At 35.0% G+C, this 16,222-nt stretch overlaps 1 protein-coding gene across 2 annotated transcripts in view; it reads right to left on the bottom strand.

The window, feature by feature from the left end:
* Positions 1 to 16,222, bottom strand: part of PIK3CA (phosphatidylinositol-4,5-bisphosphate 3-kinase catalytic subunit alpha) — a 92,175-nt gene that overhangs the window by 17,271 nt on the left and 58,682 nt on the right. For both annotated transcript variants that reach the window (XM_035276154.3, XM_035276156.3), the window contains 8 exons: positions 13,004 to 13,109; positions 12,347 to 12,499; positions 12,121 to 12,255; positions 4,011 to 4,135; positions 3,099 to 3,180; positions 2,639 to 2,803; positions 2,327 to 2,430; positions 1,189 to 1,360 (listed from right to left, as the gene is read on the bottom strand). In XM_035276154.3, the coding sequence (XP_035132045.1) occupies positions 1,189 to 1,360; positions 2,327 to 2,430; positions 2,639 to 2,803; positions 3,099 to 3,180; positions 4,011 to 4,135; positions 12,121 to 12,255; positions 12,347 to 12,499; positions 13,004 to 13,109 (1,042 nt within the window). The remainder of the gene's footprint in view (positions 1 to 1,188; positions 1,361 to 2,326; positions 2,431 to 2,638; positions 2,804 to 3,098; positions 3,181 to 4,010; positions 4,136 to 12,120; positions 12,256 to 12,346; positions 12,500 to 13,003; positions 13,110 to 16,222) is intronic.

Raw genomic sequence — 16,222 nt, 5'->3', positions numbered from 1 at the left:
ATTCCAGTATGAGAAAGAGTACAATTATTTTCTAACATCCTATATTTGAATTTATATATCACACTTCAATAAAACCAACTCACACACTGTATGATATTTACATTACTACAGTAACTTTCTTTTAAATTTTCTTTCCTTCAAGTACTAGCAATGGAAATGTTGGAAAAATTCATTCAGTACTGCTAATTTACATTCTCTGTCCTTTAAGGACTCAGTAATAAATTATTATTATTATTTTTATTTCACTAGAGGTGAGGAACAAGCATCCTTTTTAGTGTACGAGGTGGTGAATTAGGATGTGGTGGATTGGATTGAATAAAGAATAGGGTGTAGTAAAAGGTCATAAACAAATTTACACTGGACTAGGCACAGTGGCTCATACCTGTAATCCCAGCACTTTGGGAGGCTGAGGCAGGTGGATCACTCGAGCCCAGGAGTTGGACACCAGCCTGGGCAACGAGGCAAAACCCTGTATCTACTTAAAATACAAAAATTAGCTGGGAGTGGTGGCCTGCTCCTATAGTCCCTGCTACTCAGGAGGCTGAGGTGGGAGGATGACTTGAACCCAGGAGGTTAAGGCTGCAGTGAGCCAAAATTGTGCCACTGCATTCCAGGCTGGGCAAAGAAGTGAGACCCTGCCTCAAAAAAAAAAAGTGTACATTGTATTTCCCACTCCTTAGTTATACTAAGCTAGGTTGCAGATGACTAGAGTGTGTGATACAGTTACTGAGTGACCTGAAATCCATTTTAAACTCGGCAACGTAAAAATTAACTTCTTTCCACTCGTTTTCAGGGTAAATCACAGAATAAGGAAATAGCGACTTTAAAAACTTAGGGGCATGTATAAGAGAAAGGAAGAGAAAGTAGAGGGATTTAACATTTACTGGGCACCTTCTATGTTCCAGGGATTGTGACAAGTTCTTTGCATATCTCATGTAATTTAATTCTTACAATGAGCTTAGGAAGCAGGTATTATTCCCATTTTACAGACAAAGATGAGTCTATAGAGCCCACATAACGTGTCTAACACTACACAGCTGAGAGGGAGTAGAACTTGGTTCCAAATCCTAACCTGCTTGATTCCAAGTACCATGATCTACACAGACACTGGGCTTCCTAACAATTCTGCTCCACTGCAATGAAAAGAGACTAGCTATGAATAAAGAGTGACAAGCTAGAGTCACATACCTTTTGTGTTTCATCCTTCTTCTCCTGCTTGAGGATGTCAGTCAAGTTGATGAGCTTTTCCATCGCCTCGACTTGCCTATTCAGATGCTTCAGATACATTCCACATGCACGACAATAGGACTCCAAGAGCAGGCCGAACCTCTGGCTAACTGTTTTATTGTGCATCTCAGATCTAAAAGAATCGTGCAACGTTTAAAAAAAATATATATATATATACATATATATATATATATGTATATATATATATATAGTGTCTTAAATGAGTATACAAATAATCTTTGCTAAAAAATTTAAACACTCATTTTCGAAATCCAATAAATGTTACAATCATACTAATAACAAAATGATTCAAAACTTGTAATTTAGAAGTAAAACCATCATGAGTTTCAGGTAGTTCCCGAATATGTGATTTAATAAACATCTAGTTTTTAGGTTTATTTCAACAACTTTTCATTGATTAATCAGCATAAGATATAAAAACATGGAAAAAGGAAACTGGGCACAAAAATAATCAAATGAAGTGGGAAGGGGCAAAGTGCTCAGTGGATGCTATTTGACTTTTCTGACACACACGTCTACACTTGTTTTCAACTTAAATTCCAGGTTCCATTTAAAAATTTTAACACTTAAAATATCATATTAGATATAAATTTGTTTCTAAATTTATGAAAAATTATAGTTTAAGACCTGTAACTTTTCACTACTAGATATATCACATTCTACATTTTTTATTCTTAATTAGCTTTTTTTTTGTAAGAACCATGGGAGTTTGACATTATTGTTCTGAATTTCAAGGTAAATTTTTTTTTGTGTTTGTGATATTTTAATCCCCACACACAGTGTAAACTATGGCAATACTCATATGGACCTAGGAAATTTTACTTAGGTAGAACAAAAATCTTTGAAAATATTTCAGCTCTCATTCATGATTAAAATTTAGTTTTAAATTTATTACTTTTTAAATTTCAAAGAGCATAAGCTGAGGCAGAGCTCATCACTGGTACAAAATACTTCTAGTATGGAAAACTCTTCCAGTCAAACAAAAACAAAAGTACGTAAGTAATACATGTTTATAAATCTATTAAGAAAGCAAGTAATAAGTACCTTAAGAACTTAATGGGGAAATAATTAGACTTACTTTAAATGCCAAAAGAAAAAGTGTCCAATCCTTTGATTAGTCAATGCTTTCTTCAGTAAAAATCTCACAAGCAAGTTATCCAAATATTGTTCATATTTTAGGACCTAGGTGATTCAAAAAAACAAAAAACCAACCAGGGTCAGTTTCTGTGTGGCCGATCTAAAGAAAATTTTTTCAGAAAGAAAATGGATATTCCTAGTAATAACTTTTTGTTAAAAGAATAAAACTAGTTGGTGCAGTAGGGTTTTTGGAAGTTGCCTGGATCTGGAACAAATTATTTTAGTTAAACATTGCTATTTTACATTATTTTACCTGTACTAGCTGAATTAAATACTGAGAAAGTTTGTCATCTGTTAAATATTTTTCCAAGCACCGAACAGCAAAACCTCGAACCATAGGATCTGGGTAATTACAGTCCAGCAGTTCCATAGCCTGCTCAGGTTTGATTGGAGGCCAGTCTTTTACCAAGCAGTACATCTGTGTATGAGAAAGGCAAGAAATCGTAGTAAGAAGGCAAAGATAGTTGTGAATGAGCTGTCTAAAACGCTGGCTTAACTTCTGATTTTAAAATTAGTTTAGATAAATAACCTCCTTAGAGTCTGCAGTTCTAATTAGTTTTATCTGTGGAAATAATGTTAAGGGTATTTTTTCTACACGACATTATTATTATTAGTCTATTTCATTTGTTTATGCAGACTTTCTGAGAAAACAATTTAAGTGACATACTGATTTTGTACAACCTATTATCTAGTAATCTCAAACATATATTTACCTGGGCAACTTCATCTCTAGAATTCCATTTAACAGACAGAAGCAATTTGGGTAGAATTTCGGGGATAGTTACACAATAGTGGCTGTGTGGGAGAAACAAAACAAAATCAACATTCTTGCATGCTACTCTAAAGGTTTATCTGTCTACTCAATATGCAATCTTTAAGAAGTTCCAAATTTTTTACCATTACCATCCTTTTTAAAATTCAAAAGACATCAGTGTTTAACACTATAGTTGGAAATATATTTACATATATTCTTAGGTACAGTTATAATAGCAAAGAACACAAAAGGAAAAAAACCATTATAAGTACTTAAATTTAGGTAACAGTTAAGAAAAATTATGAATATATGTTGTACCATTCTTCATATAGCTCATACTTGTCACCTACTTATGCAACATGAATGCATCAGAGTCACCACTTTTACTGTTAACGGACAAAACTTACGTCTTAATGGACTTTCTGCAGAAATGTACCACAACTGCCTTATTTAAATATACCAGTATCACCAATAGCAGGATAATTTCTTCATAAATGAAAATAAGGCATTATACTATTACTTTGAAGGAACATAAGAAAAAAGAAAAATGAAGGAGAACCCCTACAAATTATAATACCTAGACCAACTAAATCACATCTAAATTGATCTAAAACTACTTGGATATTTTAAATAATCCTAAAGAAAGTCATATCAGGAATGTAGAGTAAGAAAAAGCATTTAATGTGTCAACTACCAATGTAGCATGATTTTCTACAAATATCAATTTACAGTCATTGTTTTTTAAAAGGCAATGTTTATAATTTAAAAATCATGTAAATTCTGGTTTATTTACTTAATAGGTATGGTAAAAATGTAGCTCAGTTCTTTTCTCTGCAATAACGAAACAGAGAATTCCCATTTTAGCACTTACCGGTGGCTCCATAGAAAATCTTTCTCTTGCTCAGTGATTTCAGAGAGAGGATCTCGTGTACAAATTGCTCTGAGCTGTTCTTTGTCATTTTCCCTTAATTCATTGTCTCTAGCTAGCCTGTTACTCTGTAAAATAAAATAATATCTCATATAGTTTTGTCATATTTTTCGCCTCTGGATTCATGAGTAATTTACAAAATAAGGAAATAAATTTTCGATAAACTTTACATTGCTAATTAACTGTTATAAAATAATTTACTCTCATTGTACGACTTTATTTTCAGAGACAGGAAAGAATAAATTTAAGATATAATATTTGTGGAGCAAATTCAGTAATTTATTTGGTTAATATTACACCAATCACAGAATAGTAACTGCTGAAGTCAGCCAGCAAGAAGGCCAGATTAGGATACTAGAGGATGGTAGTGAACATCCATTTTACTCTTCCTCCTGATGAGGATCTTGTTAACTGTGAATGTTTCTGATATAAAAGAATAAGAAACACTAAAATAAAATGTAAACTATTTCATGTTCTTTGCCTGAACATATCCTTATGATCACTGCAAGGCTTTCAAATTTAAAAAGTAAAAATCAATAAGGAAAAAAGAATGAAGAAACACCCCCATTAAAACACTGTATCCTGAATATTAGAAAACTAACATTTTAAAAATAAATCCAAGCAATGTATATTCTCTTCAAATATAGATATATTAACTGTGTACTGACTAATGAGTACATACTGTGTATTATGCGAAACAAATATAACTGCCTTAGGATGGGTCACATATATTTCTAATGGCTAAAAATGAAAGCAGCCATCTATGTCACTTGGTTTGTATGTTTATATGCTGTCAATTTATTCAACAGCATGAAGAAATATCACTGGCACATACCTGTCCAACAAACATTTATTAAGTATGTACTATGTACCTTGTTTCGTTCTTGCTGTTAGGATTACAAAAGAGTAAAAGACCCTGCACTAACAGAACCTCCGTTATAGTGGGAAGTCAAATAAGTAAGAAAAATATTGAAAAATTGATAATAATGTACTCTGGATGATGTAACAGAGAATGACTGAGAACGTAATTGTGATTCAAGTAACATGAAAGAACCATCCACACTAAGATTAGGAAAGACTATTGCTGATGGAGAAAACACTGCAGGCCTTCCTTCCCCCATCACTGCCCCAAAGAATTACTTTGCTATGAAGGAAGAAAGCCAGTGAGCTTGATGGGCAACAGGTAAGAGAAAGAAGAAATGCAAGCTGAATTCAGACCATGTAAAACTTGCAGGCCAGAGTATAAAGTTGGGATTTTATTTTTATTGAACGATTAAAGAATAAATACCATGACTTGATTTGTATTTCATAAAGATTATTATGGCTGCTCTGTGGAAGGAGGGAAACCAGTTTAAGAGGTTATTGCAACGGTCCAGCAAAGAGATAATACATACTCAATCCTTGACTTACCAGGAAAAGAAGTCACTACTGTTTGTTTATTTTTATTTGTTTACATTTTAAATGAAAAATAATTACAGAAGAATAAAGTGATGGGGAAAATAATTTTATTAATCATTTTAATAAGAATTCAATTATAAAACCAAATTTTTATCCACATTTTCCTGGTTTTGAAGATAAATATATAATTGTCAATTACACTGTCAAAAATGCAATACTTTTAAAAACTCGACAGCTCATAAATGTTGAAGAAGCCATCTTTTTTCCTCTATAACTGCAAAACATTTCTACTTTTATAGCTGTAAATAGCAATTGGAATAATCAACTCAAAGAGTGATTTTATTTCTATATCATTTTTTTCCTTATCGTCACATCTGTATACACAGCTACCTCCAGCATTTGTCCATTTAAAAAGTGTATCAAGTAAAAAGTAGATTTACAAGTTCAAGGAAATTGAAAAAAAATTTTGATGCATCTCATAAAAGATGAAAAAAGTATTGTAAAACATGAGGTTGTTCAGGTTCTTTTCACAAAATATTATGTGATGAAGTTATTCTGGTGGCATGCCTAACTGAATGTGAATACAAATTTCCTTTTTGTCTTTAGAAATACTATCAAATTTCCTTTTCTTCGTTAGAAACATATTCTTTACTCATCATTATCTTGAGTTTGAGAAGACTTAAGGTAACTGAGAGACAGTTTAGGTATTGTCACCTGACGTTTCACTTATATAAGAAACTCCACCACGATTAGTTTGGAGTAGTGGTTCTCAACCAGGGTGACTTTGCCCCCTTGCCCTCCCAGGAACCTTTGCTAATGTCTGCAGACATTTTTGATGGCCATCACTCAGGAGGACGGCACCACTGGCCAGCAGTAGGGTAGAGGTCAGGGATGCTAAACACACAGGACAGCTCCTACGACAAAGAATTCTTTGGTCCAAAATGTCAATAGTGCTGAGGTTGGGAAACTGCTCTAGAGTCCTACTATCTATCTCTTTGCCTTCATATTATGATTTAGCTAATGGCTTGTGAAATATCTTCCTCTGTGAGTTTTCATCTGTCATCATTCTGGGTGAAAAGTGAAAAATTCTGAATTCTCAAGTGTCCAAGGAAAGCCTGAAAAAAAAAAAACAATGAAAGAAAGAAAAAATTACAAAGACCGTGTTTGCAGACTTCTACAGTTCTGGGAAGATGATGCAAGACACTGCGCAATGCAGTAAGAAAACTGGGGGACGGTGTGAGAGTGATGATTTCGTTCAGTGTTTTACCACCCTCTGGGCTCTTCCATCCTTCTTTTAGATTTTCACATTATTTTATTCTTTTTTAGTATAGTTGGAAATAATGAACATGGATGAAATAATTTCTAGGATGATGAAATAGTAAAATATTTAAGATACAGGAAAACTAAAATCCCGTATCGTATCTTAGATTTACAGAAGTTTCCGATAGATACAAACTGTAACTGAAAAACAGAAGTTTAATCCCACTATAAAATAAGCAAATTTTCTTTTTCTTTGAAATAAAAGTTTTTTAAAGAAAGAATACAGTCATCAAATATCAGTCCTTACAAAGAGAACTGCTCAAAAAAGAAACTCATATCTTTTAAATTATATATGCAAAAAAGATAATTCGGTTTACAAAAAATGGTGGTGAACGCCTTACTGAGAATGCAGCTATAAATTAATAACCTTCCTAAGTGCAATATACCAGGCTGCCTCTTGGTGCTGCCATTACTGTTATTGGGATAGGCATATTTTAGGCTTCTTGGCCCAAAATTCATTGGCTGGATTACCTGTAGCCAACAAGGCCAAAGAAAAAGTAATATATTTGGAAACTGGGGTAAAGAAACACCAATGAACACAGATATCTTGTCCTGGCATTGACACCTTTGCCCTTGAGAAGTCTGGGAGAGTTAATGGTTCTTAAAACAAGCTATATTGTGGTTCCAAAGGTATGACCAAGATGAGACAACTAGATAAGTATTTAAATTCCATCGTATACACACCCCTTCCTGGGGAACCTGGGCTAACATGGTGAAGACCTGTTGTTTCCTCTGCTTCCAGGCTCAACTAACAATATATTTATGCAGACGCACCCTGTGTTATTGTGCTTTGCTTGATCATACTTCTTCATACTGCATTTCTAACAAATGGAAGGTTTGTGGTGGCATCCCTACGTAAAGCACTATTTTTCCAAATGCATGGGCTCATTTTTTGTCTCTGTGTCACATTTTGGTAATTGTCACAGTATTTCAAACTTTTCATCATTATTAAACATTCTGATGATCTGTGATTGAAGGTCAGTGGTCTCTGATGTTACTTTGACACATCTAGGGGCACCATGAGCCAATGAGGATGGTGAACTCAATTATAAATGTTAGTACCTTTGCCCATCTTCCTCCCTATTCCCCGAGACACAATTATAGTGAAATTAGGCTAATTAACCCTACAATGGCCACTAAGGGTTCAAGTGAAAGGAATAATGCCTTGTCTCTTGGTTCAAATCAAAAACTAGAAATGATTAAGTGTAGTGAGAAAGGCATGTCAAAAGCCATATAGGCCAAAGGCTAAGCCTCTGGTACCAAACAGCCAAGTTGTGAATGGAAAGGAAAAGTTCTTGAAGAAAATTAAAAGTGCTACTTCGGTGAACACAGTGCTACTTCGGTGAATGAAGTGTAAGAAAACAAAACAGCCTTATTGCTGAAATGGAGAAAGTCTTAGTGGTCTAGATAGAAGATCAAACTAGACAAAACTTTTCCTTAAATCAAAGCTGAATCCAGAGCAAGGCTGTTACTCTTTAAATTCTATGAACACGGAGAGAGGTGAAGCAGCTTCAAAAGAAAAGCTTTTTTTTTTGAAAACCGGCACAAAACAAGGATGCCCTCTCTCACCACTCCTATTCAACATAGCAATGGAAGTTCTGGCCAGGGCAATCAGGCAAGAGAAAGAAAGAAAGGGCACTCAATTAGGAAAACAGGAAGTCAAATTGCAGATGACATGATTGTATATTTAGAAGACCCCATCATCTCAGCCCAAATCTTAAGCTGATAAGCAACTTCAGCAAAGTCTCAGGATACAAAATCAATGTGTAAAAGTCACCAATAATAGCCAAATCTCGAGTGAACTCATATTCACAATTGCTACAAACAGAATAAAATACCTAGGAATACAACTAACAAGGGATGTGAAGGATCTCTTTAATGAGAACTACAAACCACTGCTCACGGAAGTAAGAGAGGACACAAACAGATGAAAAAACATTCCAGGCTCATGGTTAGGAAGAATCAATATCATGAAAATGGCCCTACTGCTCAAAGTAATGTATAAATTCAATTTTATCCCCACCAAGCTAACACTGACTTTCTTCACAAAATTGGAGAAAACTACTTTAAATTTCATATGGAACCAAAAAAGAGCCCGCATAGCCAAGACAACCCTAAGCAAAAAGAACAAAGCTGGAGGCATCATGCTACCTGACTTCAAACTATACTATGAGGCTACAGTAATCAAAACAGCATGGTATTGGCACCAAAACAGAGATATAGATCAATGGAACAGAACAGAGGCCTCGGAAATAACACCACATATCAACAACCATCTGATCTTCAACAAACCTAACAAAAGGAAGCAATGGGGAAAGGACTACCTATTTACTAAATGGTGTTGGGAAAACTGGCTAGCCATTATGCAGAAAACTGAAACTGGACCCCTTCCTTACACCTTATATAAAAATTAACTCAAGATGGATTAAAGACTTAAATGTGAGACCTAAAATCATTAAAATCCTTTGAAGAAAATCTAGGCAATACCATTCAAGACATAGGCATGGACAGAGACTTCATGACTAAAACACCAGAAGCAATGCAACAAAAGCCAAAATAGACAAATAGGATCTAATTAAACTAAAGAGCTTTTGCACAGCAAAAGAAACTATCATCAGAGTTTGAATCTAGCACAGGTTGGTTTAAGAGGTGTAAAATAGAAGCTGTGAAGTAATAAGGGCTGGTTTAGAAGCTGCTGCAAGTTATCCAGAAGATGTGGCCAAGATGACAATGAAGGTGGTACACGAAGCAACAGATTCTCAGTGTAAACCAAACAGTCTTATGATGGGAGAAGATGCCATCTAGGACCTGCACAGCTAGAGAAGGGGAGTTATTGCCTGGCATCAAAGCTTCAGGCTGACTCTCTTGTTTGGGGCTAATGCAGCTGGTAACTGTAATGACTCCAAATTTGAAAGAAGGGTAAAATGCTATCAAATAGCATCACCCACTGCAGAGAAATCACTCATGAAAGGAAGTGTCAATCAATGTGGCAAACTTCATTGCTGTTTTATTTTAAGAAATTGCTGTAGCACTCTAATCTTCAGCAACCACCAGCCTGATGAGTCAGCAGCCATCAACACTGAGGCAAGACCCTCCACCGGCAAAACGATTACAACTTGCTGAAGGCTTGAATGATCATTAGCATTCTTAGCAATATTTTTAAAGTATGTACATTGTTGTGTTAGACATAAGGCTATCACACACTTTATAGATGGCAGTTTAATGTGAACACAACTATTATATGCACTGGGAAACCAAAACATTTGTGACTCTTGATTGTGATTTTTACTTTAGTACAGTGGTCTAGAATCAAACTCACAATATCTCAGACATCTGGCTGTACTTGAGTCTCAACTTCAAGGTTACTATCTCAGAGAGGTCTTTCCCGAACCCAATATACATATATTTACCTTTCCACACAAATCCTCAGTTAGTTATTCTTAGCTCACTATTGTTTTGTCCTTCCTGGCACTTAAAATGATTTATACAGCTGACCCTTGGACAATACTGGGGACGGGGCACTGGTCTCCTGTACAACTGAAAATCCATGTATACATTTTGACTCCCCAAAAACTTAACTACAAATGCCTACTGTTGACTGCAAGTCTTAACAGAAATATAAACAGTTAGTTAATACTTACTTTGTATATGTACTATACACTATATTCTTAAAATAGAGTAAGACAGAAAAGAAAATATTAAGAAAATCATAAGGAAGAGAAAATTCATTTATAGTACGGTACTGATATGGGACATTTATGTTGTCTTTTGACCAAGCACGATGGCTCACACCTCCTGGTACTTTGCCGGGGTGGGGAGGGAAGATCACTTGAGCTCAGGAGTTTGAGACCAGTCCAGGCAACACAGTGAGACCCCATCTCTTATAAAAAAAAAAAAAAAAAGTTTATGTTATCTGTTTACAGGATGAATTGTCTGTCTGAAATAAGGTAAACTGCAGCTGCAGACCTCAGTATATGGTACGCATCAAGCAATTCAACTTTTTCTTGTAACGTCATGACTTTTCTCTGCTTCTTGAGAGCACCTCCAGCATCACTAGAGGCATTCCGTCCAGGAATGTTATTCCTGGGTTATTCAGGGTTTACGGTATTGCACTAATTATTATTAAAAATATGCAAGAACTGTGAGAGATCACTTATTACTGCAATACACAATTTACTGAAGGGATGAAGCACTCACGTAGAGATGATTAGCATTACATAGTGTTTTTTTATTGTTGTTTTGTTTTTGAGATAGAGTCTTGCTCTGTCGACCAGGCTGGAGTGCAATGGCATGATCTTGGCTCACTACAAGCTCCACCTCCCAGGTTCAAGTAATTCTCTTACCTCAGCCTCCCAAGTAGCTGGGATTACAGCTGCATGCCACCACGCCTGGCTAAGTTTTGTATTTTTAGTAGAGACGGGGTTTCACTATGTTGGCCAGGCTGGTCTCAAACTCCTGACCTCAGGTGATCCATCTGCCTTGGCCTCCCGAAGTGCTGAGATTACAGATGTGAGATACCACACCCAGCTTATATAGCATTTTAAGTGGATATTTGCAACATTCCAGATTAGCACAACAGCAACAGGAGGTGGCTATGAAATTATTACAGTGGTACAGTATGTACTACAGTTAATTTTATGCAGATATAATTTAATACTCCATCTTTATGTTTGTATTTCTCTTGACTCTGACTGGTGGCACGTATGGTCTGTGTTTGTGTGTGTATGTTTTGATAAATTTTAACTTTTTATAATAGATTTGTGTATATTTTATGGTTGTAAATGATAACATAAGACTTGTATCTACATATATTTTATGGATTAATGACATAGCTAACTTTTGATTTTTTTGATACTTCTAGATCATGTAGTTTGTCTATGAGTTTTTTCAAATTGTCACAAATCTCTAAAAAAACTTCCAATATATTTATTGAAAAAAATCCACATATAAGTAGACCTGTGTAGTTCAGACCCATGTTGTTCAAGGGTCAACTGCAATCTTGTACTTCTGCTTCATGTCCACTTTCACCATTAGAGTGCATACTCAATGAAGGTCTGTTTAGTTCATGATTTTATTACCTAGTGCCTTTCCCAGGGCTTTCCACATAGTCCACATTCAATAAACATTTGTTAAATGTATGAAGGCTGGCTAGGGCTTTAAGCAGAGCTGCAGTAAAAATATCAGCATATAGAGAACTTAATTCTATTGCAATGCTGGTCCTAGAGCTCACAGTATCTATGCCAGTAAAATACATGGATCCTTTTCCATACAGAAAGCATGCACCTAAAGCCACAGATTATGACTAATACTTAATAAACTCAGTGATCTGCCTTACCAGTCCTGCGTGGGAATAGCTAAATCCTGCTTCTCGGGATACAGACCAATTGGCATGCTCTTCAATCACTGACATGTCTGGAAACTTTACCACACTGCTGAACCAGTCAAACTCCAACTCTAAGCATGGCGTTTCCTAAGAGATAGAAGAAAAGCTATTATATATACATAGGAGAGAAGGCTTGACTGCCATAAAAATATCTAATTTGTGACAATAAAAACCTTACTTTATTTGGATTTGATCCAGTAACACCAATAGGGTTCAGCAAATCTTCTAACCCATGAGGTACTGGCCAAAGATTCAAAGCCATTTTTCCAGACACTAGAGTGTCTGTGTAATCAAACAAGTTTATATTTCCCCATGCCAATGGACAGTGTTCCTTAAAAACAAAAGAAAAATATCCACTAGTCTAAATTATAAAGCACATTTCAAAAGACTTCTTCTCCAGAAAGAAAAATTCAACAATCATCTCTAATAATAAGAATATACCTAAAAAAAAAAAAAAAAACCACATTGATTTTTCAAAGTTTAAGCCTATCCTTTCCTTCTTCCCATTTGAAATCACATGTATTTTCTTTAATTACAAATAGAAAACATGAACCAAGGCAAGCATGACAGATATTTGTATGCAATCCTGGTTATACAGTCACTTTGCATTTTGAAAAGCGGTTATCAATATGAACTCAAAACATTCATCATAAATGAATTCCTGAAGCTTTCCCACAGTATTCTTCTATGATGCATTTATTAAACATTTAAAAACAGGTTTTATTAGTATTTTCTTAAATATAAAATAATATTCATTTTGTGAAAAATTCAATCAGTAGTATAATTAGCAGGAGTTTTTAAAGGTAAACCTAATTGTTCCCTCGAAACACTTTACCTCTTTAGCACCCTTTCGGCCTTTAACGGAACAAATGGAAAGGCAAAGTCGAGCAGCACGAGGAAGATCAGGAATGTATATATCATAGTTCAGCCATTCGTTCCACCTATGTAAAATGGTAAAGAAAAATAATACATCAAACAAGTCTTCATCCAAAGTATATAAATGACTCCTACAAATCACCAAGGAAAAGATAAACCAGATGAAAAACAGGCAAGAGATTGATTGAAATAGGCATTTTATAAGATCATATTCAAATAGTTAACAAACATGAAAAGAGAGTCAGTCATACAGAAAATGCAAATCAAAATCTCATGGAGATATCACTACACATAAGAATGGCTGACATGATAAACACTGATGATGCCAAGGGGCGGTGAGCTTATGCAGTAATGGGAAACCTCACACTAAGACTATGGGGGTATAATTTGTTACAACCAATTTGGAAAGCACAATCTACTAAAAGTGAGCATATGTATACCCTGTGACCCAGCTCCAATTCTAGGAAATGTATGCATTTGTTAAAAACAGAAGACTTGGGTACTCACTTTATGACTAAACTATATATACACTTATGATCTGTATACTTTTATGTTTCTGTGGTACATACTTCACTAAAAAAAGTATACATTTATGTTATAAATATACATAATATAAACATATTGCAAATAATATATATTATTTATAGGTATTTATATAATTTTGCTCATAAAAAGTCAAATAGAAAAACTAAACAAGGTAAAATGAGATTTTCTATTATATTTACTTTTATACATAATATAATTTTATTCAAAAGGACCCACTAATCTAAATAAATCAGTATGCAAATAAAATGATGGATACCTAAAGTATCTGAATTTAAGAATATTTTATAAAAGATAATAAAACTTCACATTCGTAAGGGAAGAATAAAACATTGGTATAAAAGTGAACAAGATAAAAAATTATTCAAATTTTAATGATAAATTCCCTCAGTTTACTGGGTGCTACGTGTAAAATTATGTCTGTCTTTGGTGAACATATTTGTAAAGAACCACATAAAAGAAACAGTTTTGTATTTTAAAAAAACGTTATAGGCTGGGCGTGGTCACTCACACCTGTAATCCAAGCACTTTGGAGGCCAAGGTGGGTGGATCACCTGAGGTCGGGAGTTCAAGACCAGCCTGACCAACATGGTGAAACCCCGTTTTTTTTAAAAAAACGTGATAATAATGGATAAAGAGTATGGGCTCAAAAATCAGACTAGAGTAGAAAAACTGATTTCCCCTTTTTCACTAAGTATGTGACCCTTGCTTTGTCTTTTACCTCCTATATGAAATGAGACTAATGATGGTACATACCCTCACAAGGTTGATAACTATCTCCTAAGATTAAATGAGATAACACAAGCAAAGGAATTAGAAGAGCAATTGGTCCATGACAAAAGCTCATATGTTAGATAATAACTTTTTAATAACTTTTCAAATGTCTTCTTTATCATTCTGGTCTAATCTTGATTATAAATAATTCTTAATCAATAAAACAGTATAAAAATTCTATTTTTAATTAGCCAAACTAAGTAATAAACCTCATCAGTAAAATAGGTTCCACTTATTCTAGTATTTTTGCTTAAGTATAGACAAAGATTTTTAAAATATGGTCTACTTATAGAAAGAGGACACATTTGAAATGGGGAAATTTGGCAAGAATTCTAAAGGTAAAAGAAACAACAAATGTTATGTTAGAGAGAGGGTCTTTCTATGTGCCCAGGCTGAAGTGCAGTGGCTATTCATAGGCATGACTGTAGTGCACTACAGCTTTGAACTCCTGAGCTCAGGCCATCCTCTTGACTCAGCTGTCCTTAGCTTCCTGCGTAGCTGGGACTTCAGGTGCATACTACCATGCCCGGCAATAAATGTAACCGTAGAAATATATAGAGAAAAATGTGGGATTTAGTAAGTCCACCATGATTTAAGAAAAATTAGGCTGGGCACAGTGGCTCACACCTGTAATTCCAGCACTTTGGGAGGTTGAGGCGGGCAGACCACCTGAGGTCAGGAGTTTAAAACCAGCCTGGTCAACATGGTGACACCCAGTCTGTACTAAGAATATAAAAATGAGCCCAGCTTGGTGGCGGGTGCCTGTAATCCCAGCTATTCGGGAGGCTGAGGCGGAGGTTGCAGTGAGCTGAGATCATGCCGTGCACTCCAGCCTGGGCGACAGAGCAAGACTCCGTCTCAAGAAAACAAAAAACAAACAACAAAAAAAAGAAAAGTTAAAGATACTTCTACTTAAATGTACCCAACTTTTTATTACTGCTAAATCTTTAGAACTGCTCATAAATTAATAAGAAGTGTTCTATATGCTTTCTAAGACAGCTGTGTCCTATGAATCTACTTGTTCAGCCCTATGCTAACAAAATAAAACACGTCTCTTTTCTTCTAAAGTCCATCCATCGCACATCACACACACAAACATACATATACAGACGCTCACTCAATTGAGTTCTTTATTTCTAGAAAATGGTTGTGTGTGTATAGTCCAAATTGATTACAATTTTCGGAGATATTGGTAACGTTTACAAAGAAATCATAAAGCATCTAAGTTATCTAGCATAAAGGAAGCACAGATTTGGAACAAATCATCTCAGTAAGAATTTTTAAAAATCTACTTTTTTATCTTTTTAATAACTTCATATTAATTTCTCTCTGATTTTTTTTTTGTTTTGGTAAGCACAGAAAAGTTTTAAAAATTCACTTAAATTTTTATACTACTACCATAAATACTTCACATTTTAGACTACAGAATGCTTAAAAAAGATAAATGTAGTCCTTTCTAAAGAGCTGTTTTACTATAATTTCAACATTTTAATCACATATTATTCAATGAATTTATCTTTTACAGTCAGGGTCTCACTCTGCCCCCAGCATGGCTCACCGCAGTTTCAACCTCCCTGGGTTCAGGTGATCTTCCCAATCTCACCCTCCTGAGTAGCTGGAACTATAGGTACGCACCACCACACTGGGCTGATTTTTTGTATTTTTGGTAGTGACTGTATTTTGCCATAAAGCCCAGGGTGGTCTCGAACTCCTGGGCTTAAATGATCCATCTGCCTCAGCCTCCCAGAGTGTTGGGATTATAGGCATGAGTCCCATGCCCAGCCTTTTATTTTATAAACATAGTTTAACTTTTGGTACTTGAAACAGCTAGGATAATTCTATCCACTATTATTTTGGGGTC

The sequence above is a fragment of the Callithrix jacchus genome, chromosome 15, assembly GCF_049354715.1.
Source record: "Callithrix jacchus isolate 240 chromosome 15, calJac240_pri, whole genome shotgun sequence".
NCBI classification, from domain to species: domain Eukaryota; kingdom Metazoa; phylum Chordata; class Mammalia; order Primates; family Cebidae; genus Callithrix; species Callithrix jacchus.
The sequence above is the reverse complement of the archived record's forward strand: the minus strand, read 5'-3'. Positions and strand labels throughout refer to the sequence as shown.